Here is an 8,485-nt window from a genome sequence, read left to right as displayed (position 1 = left end):
ATAAATAAACAAATACATCATATCACCTCAACCACATAGCCTAATCATTACATAAAATAATTTTTCACTTAGAAGAATTTTTTGTTTTTTTTTTTTTTTAACACAAGGCACCATCTTAAAAAAAAAATAAAAAATAAATTTATAAGAATATTTTTTTGGTTAATATAGATTTAGTGGGTATTTGGGAAGTGAGTTTTTTTGGTAGATTTTTTTAGTTGTTGGATATTATTAGAAATTTTTTTTTTTAATGTTTGGGAAGATAGTTAAGTTTTTTTGTAGTTAGATGTGATATTTATGAGAAAAAAATAAAATAGTTATAGGATTTGATGTGATATTTTGTTTGAATTTATTTTTTTTAATTTTGTAACTAATTTGTCTTTCAGTGAAAAAACAAAAAAAAAAATCTAAAAACTAACTTCCCAAACACCCCATTATTTGTTTGGGCATTCTTGGGCCTATAGATAATTAGTAAGGTACACATGGTATAATAATAATAATAATAATAAATAAATAAATAAATAAATAAATAAACAAACCTTTCACGGGTCGGGTCCGCTTCGAAAATAAAACCCACCCCACCTCACCAGTTTCTAACCCTCTGCGCTTCTCTTCTTATCTAGGGTTTTCACACCCACCCCCCTCCTTCTCTCTCTCTATAGATTCACAGGGAGCTTCAGACCACTCGAACAACCATGGCTGATGAGGTACAGTATTCATCTGGTACAGACTCAACCCCCAACAAGCGCAAGTACGATGACCAGACTCCTCCGCCGTCCTCCGGCGGCGCACGGCGGACCACCGGTTTCTCAGCTCCGATCGCGTCTCAGTCGCCGGATTCAGGCAACGCGCCTCCTTCGTACAACAGTGTTCCTCCACCTGTTGATGACATCCAGCTCGCGAAGCAGCGCGCGCAGGAGATTGCTGCGCGTCTCTTTAACAACGCCGAAGCGAAGCGACCTAGGGTTGAGAATGGTTCGGGATTTGATTCCAATGATAGTAAGGGTTTCAGCTATGGTTCTACTGGTTGTCCCCCTTTCTCTGTAGTTGAATGATGTTTGTTTTGTGCTTTCGATTTGACTATATGAAGCTGCTTAATCTCCATTGGTTGTGTTTTCTTTCATGATTGTGATAGATTCTTGCGTTTCTTGTAAATCTGTGTGCCCACTTGGTTGATTTTGACGTTTCAAAATCACTTTTTTGGGTGGTTGTTTTGTTTTATTTTGTTTTAATTATGAAATTAGTATTAAAGATAAGCAATTCTGCTCTCTTTTGAAATAAAAATTAATTTTTTTTTATAATAAAATTTATGCTAATCGCTTCTGTATTGTTCTAGTTATGTGATAATTCGTTGATTGATTGGTTAGTTTTTGTGTATTGAGTCAGTTTTTATTTGATTTATGGCTGTCTTGTGTTTCTGGATGCCCATTAGTTAAGTTAGCCAATGTACTCAGCCTTCTGAGATTTGATTAAATGCAGATGCTGCGCCGAAGCCTATGATTTCGAATGTAGCTCACTTATCTATTCCAGTTTCATACGGGTACCAGGGAACAAGCAAAAAGGTTGATATTCCAAATGGCAGGGTTGGTGTGATTATTGGGAAAGCTGGAGAAACCATAAAGTATCTTCAGCTTCAATCTGGAGCTAAGATTCAAGTCACAAGGGACATGGATGCAGACCCAAATTCCCTAACTAGGATGGTTGAGCTTGTGGGTACTCCAGATCAAATAGCGAAGGCTGAGCAATTGATACATGATGTTCTTTCTGAGGTACTGTGGTGCAGTTGTGATGTAATATCGGGAATTGCTTGTTTCTTGTGTCTACTTGTTTTTCTTACAGCATTGAATTTTTCACTAGAGAGCTAGTGTTTGAAGAAATAGTCAATGAATTGTTGCTGTTGTGATGCATCTGTAAAGTGATCAATTCAACAGTTAAATTGCTATTCTTTTTTATGTTTGAGACAGGCTGAAGCAGGGGCTTCTGGATTAGCTTCTCGGAGGGTTACTGGACAACTACCTGGTGCTGAGCAATTCGTAATGAAAATCCCAAACAACAAGGTAAATGAAAGCCTATTATGGTAATCTAGCTAATTGTCTTTGTCAAACGAACTCGCTGGATGGACTACGTTCTGATTTCTGGGTGTTTTCAGGTTGGTCTGGTAATTGGTAAAGGGGGTGAGACCATTAAAAATATGCAAGCCAGGTCTGGTGCTCGTATTCAGGTACGCTGTTGAATGGGCCATATCCTTGTTTGCTTAATTCTGTTATTGTTGATTTGGTTTCATTTTGTGTCTGGCTTCTTTTTGTTCGTTTAGTGTGAATTTAGTTTGTTTAGTCTCAAGACACTATTTATTTGTCTCTGGTCATGTAAAATGTGGTCTATACGTTTCATTTTTAAATTTATGTAATTTGACGTTTTGTTATGGTTTCTGATGACGCTGTTTGATTAATTTCATGCAGGTGATTCCTCTGCACCTTCCCCCAGGTGACACTTCAACAGAGAGAACATTGCAGATAGATGGGACCAGTGAACAGATTGAGGCTGCAAAACAGTTGGTGGCCGAAGTTACCAGTGAGGTATGCTTGATTGTTGTATAATCTTGCAGATTTGGTCTAATCAACCATGAGCCTGCACTTGAACTGAAGTAGTCAATTATAGTTGTAAAGAGCAACTAGGTTGTTGAGATATCATCCCGTTATGCTTTGCTGCATTCCATTTTTGCTATTTGTTAATATGAACACAGGAAATGGAAGCGTGGACGTTGTTTCAGGATACATGTATTAGATTCCTTCTGCATCAGTATGCTCTAATTTTGTGTGTCCTTTGAACATTGTGCTTCCTTGGTTGGTGATTCTATAATTTTCTGTTTAGTCTTTAAATTTTCTTACGAATGTAGTTACATGATGTCCCGCGGAAGTTATCTCTTGGCTTCCATTATTTCCCAGTCAAAAGTTTATCTTTGAGCAATTTCTTCGAGGGATATCTTAGAAGTGACTACATGTTTTAAAATGGTCATCAATCCTTGTATTGTGCAGATACAACATGCTATTTGTGGCAGGGTATAAAGGTTTATATTGAAGCCTGGGAGACTATTGTTCCAAGAAATTCTCTTTCTTTTTTCTTCTTCTTTCCACATACTTTTTGGTTGTTTTATTTCTTTTTGTATAGATAATCATATTTTCTGTCTTTGGTCATTTTTTTTAAGTTTATGGCATGGGGCTTCTTTCGTATTGTGTTTATACATCATATTACTATTTTTGCAATGGATACTCTTATATGCTTACCTCCGTACAATATGGTGTGGTTGTCTTAAGTTATCTGATCCCCATAATAAACTATAATATTTTTTTACAGATGTTAGCTTTGTTTATCCCTTTTTTTTTTTTTTTCTTTTTTTCAGGGTATCTTATAGTGGTTTTTTTTTTTTTTTTTTTTTTTTTTTTTTTTTTTGTTGATACTTGTGACACTTTTCATTGGTTTACCTCCAAAGAGTATATTGTGGCAAATCACCGGAATGCCTTCATATAGATTCTGGCTTGTGTGGTTCTTGTAAATCACCAGAACGCCTTCATATAGATTCTGGCTTGTGTGGTTCTTGTTTCTTGATTTTATTCTTTTCATATATAAGAATCCAAGGGAATGTTAAATTTTTTTGTTCTACGTGAATGCTAAATTTGGATACACAGGAGGGGGAGTGAAGGGAATGGGAGGAGAGGTATATTTCTTTTTGTTTGGTTAGATGATACTTATAAAGGAAAGGGAGGAGCAGAAGTCAATAAGTAGCATTTTAAAAAAATGAGGAGTATACTTGGTTTTAAAAGTATATTAATAACCAGTATTTCACTTTCCCCGTGTCCTTTGAAGGGGAAGTAAAGCACCCAAATTGCAGGCCCTCTTTCCCCTTTCAACCCTTTTGTATACTTTCCTTTCCCTTAAAAACCATCCAAAGTAATGTTACCCTTCCCCTCCATATCCATTGCTTCCTTCTCAAACCCTCCAATCCAAGAACAATAATTATATATTGCTGTTATCAGTGGGCTTTTTCAAAGGAATAGGCACATGCCTATTCTAATACATCAACTCTTGTTTCCCTCTTTATATTTAGTGTTTTTTATCGTCAATTTCTACATGCGGCTTTGATATATAATGCTTGTGTTTGTTATTGAATTAGATTCTAGCTATAATAATTTTCTTACTCTTTAGAAATTGTTATTTCATGTATTTGCAGTCGCTACCTAGTAGTGCTGTAAGAGATATATATCTTGTGGTGTTTTGTTTCTATCTTTGTCACGGGTGAAGAAGACATCATCTTGATTCCTTATCGAAGCTGATTTCTGCAGACATTTTTTCTTATGTAGTAATTTTGACTGCTCCATTCTATAGAGAGCTTAAGTGGTTATTTGCAAATCCTTGTGGTTGCATACAAATATACATGTATTGCTGTCAATTGGTTTTCTTCCCTATATTCCATTTGTGAAATGCTGAAGATTGCAGAAAGATATGCATGTCTGGGTTGGTTGAAAATTATTTCCCGTGTCAAAATGACTACTGGATGGAGGAATTGGGCTTCTGCAGAGAGACTCCATAACTTATGAATTGAGTATTCTGCTTCTTACTAGTTGTGAAATAGGACCTGGTAGCACGATAATTTGCATTGCAATATCCTGATTTGTCTTCTTGATGGTTGGAGTTGAGTCTCTCTGTAGACTCTGTGCAGGATCATTACACTTGGTCGCCAACACAGGTTCATTTCTATTTGCAGTTGGTTTCAATAAAATCTTATATAATTGGCTGGTGTATAAGAATTTGGAGTATGTCAGAAGCAAAAGTTGGTTTTGAATTGTCACACTTCAATTACGGTGATAATTATTGATCTTTAAGATGTGCCTTAAGTGCTATATTGATCATTGGATATATTTAATATATGAGGCAGGTTTTAAATTATCATTTTCTGACATGGCAATTGGGGCCCTATATAAGTGACTATTATTGAGGATACATCTGAATCAAGTAATCTATATGGCCCTCCTGTTGAATCTTCAAGTGAATAACTTTTGGGATAGTCAATTGTTATAGCCTCGTGTTCTTCTTTGATGTGTAGCTTTTTTCTGATACTGTTATTGGGAACTATTGTAGGGTTAGTGGTTATTGGAGTACACCAACATGGAATCTTTAGTAGTGTTGGTGTTTCCACGGCATTGTTCTGGTATTGTTCTAAACCTTCTTTTTAATGATAATATGCCAGTTGACAGAGGGAAGTTGACAGAGGGAAGTTTGGGGCTTATGGTTGTTGTGGAGGTTCAACTGGATTGTTTTGAGAGTGGATCATGAGCCCTTCAGGATAATTTATGTGCAGTGTTTATTTAAGACTGCTGTGCATTTCATAGAGATGTCTTTAGAACATTTAAGTCCTCATATCTGCTTAAATATTCAAATAAATTAATAGAAGTACCTTGCTAGCAATTTAGGTATTTTTTATGTAGTTTGATTTAATGTTGAACTTGGTGAAAAGTTTATCAGTCTTATTGTCTCTTGGTATAATTTGTCTAATGCTTTGAATATTCTTTTAGTGCTTCCTTCACTGTGAAACAATTAAATTTTGAACTGCTTGAAAGCTTACAGTTATATTACTGTTGTTTGAGAATTTGTTCATCTGGTGATCAGATTTGCAGTTTAGTATAATTTGGACTCGCTGTAATTTCTGTATCCTTTCCTCATATATTTTGCTCATACCAGTCTTTATTGGAAGGTCAAGTGTTGGAAGGACTTAGGTTTTGAGGTTTATACATATCTAACTTTTCCTTTTACCAAGGCACCCAGGTAGTTGATTTTTCTAGTTGTCAATTGATAGATTTGACATTTTAGCCTGCGATGAACATGCGACCCAACAGCTTCCTGGTGTTTTTTTATTCTTGGTCTAGCTTATAACTTTTCCAAATGGTGTTTTTCTAGCTTGTCTTTTCTATTCAACCATCCTGGTGTTTTTCCTATTCTTGGTCTGTTTTTCATTAGAATTGGTGGATGGGGGCACTTGATAGGAATTTGAGAAAGTGGTATGCCTTAAATCTCGAAGATGGTTGAATAAGCTCTTCATTTGAACATATGTTACGTAGTCTGGCGCCTGCTTATATTTATGTTCCCATGTACTCACTTTTTTAGTTAAAGGGTGTTTGTTGTACACTATTTGGTTAACAGCTCCTTCACATTGTGTTAGTTTTAGCCAATAGATAATTGGACATTTTTGGTTTATGGGATATCGTTTAATATGATGGTAAATTTATGACAGCGTGGTAATAGTAACTATTTTGGGTAGTTCTGTTCACTTGCTGGATCAGTTACATATTACATTGAGCTTCTGTTCATTGTGCAATGCATCAACTAGATGTTCAGCTAGATATTTCTTTGGTATAGCAGTTGACTATGAAACCTGTTGGCAATGGGGGTTTGTTATCTGTGCTTTTATGTGAAAACTTGTATAGTTTATGCAATTTCTTTTTGTACCCATTCACTTCGAATAGGGAGAGGATGGGCTTCTGCGGGAGTAACTCGATATTACAACCGACCAGTACGGTATGTAGGCGCCCAAACCCCTCTTGATATACAAATATGCTTATGCATTGTGTATTCTTAAATTGTGGTATTAATCTTTATCTCATATATGTGTTGTTTTTGTTAATTTCTAGGCATGTTCGTTTCTTGTTGTCCATATATATGCGTAATCCATTTTTCCACTGTCTAAATTTTTAGGAATACATTATCTCAGGTTTACATTGTTCATATGAAATAACAATTTTGTGCAGAATCGACTTAGAAATCCATCAATGACTGGAGGATATTCTCAGCAAGGTTACCAAGCACGTCCACCGACTAGCTGGGCTCCTCCTGGTCCACCAATGCAGCAACAACCTGGTTATGGTTACATGCAGCCTGGAGCATATCCTAGTCCGACCCCACAGTACAACATGTCTCAGCCACAATACCCTGGTTATCCTTCTCAAGCAGCATCGGGTGGTTATGCTACTGGTTGGGACCAGACAACTGGTGCACCTAATCAGCAGATGGCTCAGGGAGGCACTTACGATTACTATAGCCAGCAGACTCAGCAGCAGCAAGCCCCTGCTGGCACCACAGCACCTACAGATAATACCAGTTATGGTTATGGTCAGCCACCAGCTTCTGGCTATAGTCAACAAGGTTATACTCAGGATGGCTACGGTGGATATGCACCCGCTCCACAAACTGGGTATGGTCAGCCCCAGTCAACTCCTGTTCAAGGGTATGATCAACAGCAAGGTTATACGTCAACTCCCAGTTATGGTAATGTGACCAACCCAACCTCAGAGGGGCAAACACCTTCTTATGGAGGAGCTCAGGCGGATACCACCCAAGCCCCTCCACCTGTCCAGTCACAACAAGGGTACAACACAACTCAGCCTCCCAGCACTAACCCTGCTAGTTATCCAACTCAAGGATCTACCCAGCCAGGTTATGGAGTCCCCACTTCCCAGCCTGGTTATGGAACTCAACCACCGTCTGGATATGGGCCCAACTATGGACCACCTCAAGCTCAGAAACCTCCGGCCGGTCAGGCAGCTTATGGGCAGCAGCCCCAACAGTCACCCGGTGCACAAGGCGGCTATGTTCAGCCTGGCTATAGTCAGTCTCAGCCCCCCCCACCTGCCGCTCAAGCAGGTTATGCTCAGCCAGATTCTGGTGCCCAGCGGGTTCCACCCTCTGGTTATGGTACTTCAGCAGCTCAACCCGGGTATAGCGCCCCACCTTATGGTGCACCTCCAGTGACTCAACCAGGGTATGGGCAACAGCAGCCGCCATACAACAGCTCTTACGGTGGTGGTTATTCGCAGCCACCGGCGTATTCTGCTGACGGAGCACCAACTTCTCAGGCTGTTCAGCCTGGTGGGGTTGCCAAAGCTTCACCCAAGAGTTAAGACGTGTGGTGAGCGGATGGAATGTGGCTAAAACAACATATGCTCTTTATCATTTGGTGCTTAATTGGTGTTTGTGTAATAGGATTTTAATTAGTTCCAGTCAGGTTTTGTAGTTGTATTAGACCTATATACAATTTCAGGATGATTTTGAGTTGTCTGTTATGGATGGTTAATTGTTGGTCTGGTTTGGACATCTGCTTTGCTGCACTGTTTAGATTGTGTGGTCTTAATGTTTCTTTTTCATGGTCATTATCAGCTGCTGCTTTCCTTTGTCCAAATGAAAATCGGATTTTCAAAATATAATTTCAATTCCAAGTCATATAAGCATGGGTTTGAGAAAATATATATTGAAAAAGCATGACTAACATGTCTAGGAGGTGACAATGATGAATGTTATCCTACTTGGAGACCAGAAAAATGTACAGGATATGGGAAAGGAGATGAGCTCTCCTGCATATTTTCTTTCCAAACCTCTCCAAAATTTTCTTGTAGGTTTTAATCTGAACACGTATTAATGATTTGAACGGTCTATCTTGTAG

At 38.1% G+C, this 8,485-nt stretch overlaps 1 protein-coding gene across 2 annotated transcripts; it reads left to right on the top strand.

Annotated features, from left to right (window-relative positions):
• The first annotated feature begins 548 nt into the window (after positions 1-548).
• On the top strand, positions 549-8,195 carry LOC114317378 (uncharacterized). Of its 2 annotated transcripts, none has more exons than XM_028264078.2 (6): positions 549-996; positions 1,477-1,766; positions 1,962-2,054; positions 2,147-2,218; positions 2,457-2,573; positions 6,798-8,195. In XM_028264078.2, exons 1-6 carry the CDS (start codon positions 693-695, stop codon positions 7,944-7,946), a joined length of 2,025 nt encoding a protein of 674 aa, XP_028119879.2. In that variant the 5' UTR covers positions 549-692; the 3' UTR covers positions 7,947-8,195. The 2 variants fall into 2 exon arrangements, with proteins under 2 accessions (XP_028119879.2, XP_028119878.2); XM_028264077.2 differs by having other exon boundaries at positions 598-1,023.
• Positions 8,196-8,485: the final 290 nt, after the last annotated feature.

The sequence above is a fragment of the Camellia sinensis genome, chromosome 13, assembly GCF_055761805.1.
Source record: "Camellia sinensis isolate YWXY chromosome 13, ASM5576180v1, whole genome shotgun sequence".
Lineage (NCBI taxonomy): Eukaryota > Viridiplantae > Streptophyta > Magnoliopsida > Ericales > Theaceae > Camellia > Camellia sinensis.
Note: the sequence above shows the minus strand (reverse complement) of the source record. Positions and strands in the feature narration are given on the sequence as shown.

What these genes read in the sequence shown, in the direction of transcription:
- LOC114317378 (XM_028264077.2), top strand. Translation starts at nt 693, where the DNA reads ATGGCTGATGAGGTACAGTATTCATCTGGTACAGACTCAACCCCCAAC. An exon ending in TTTCAGCTATGGTTCTACTG is followed by an intron (nt 1,024 to 1,476) that starts GTTGTCCCCCTT and finishes GATTAAATGCAG; the next exon opens with ATGCTGCGCCGAAGCCTATG. An exon ending in TACATGATGTTCTTTCTGAG is followed by an intron (nt 1,767 to 1,961) that starts GTACTGTGGTGC and finishes TGTTTGAGACAG; the next exon opens with GCTGAAGCAGGGGCTTCTGG.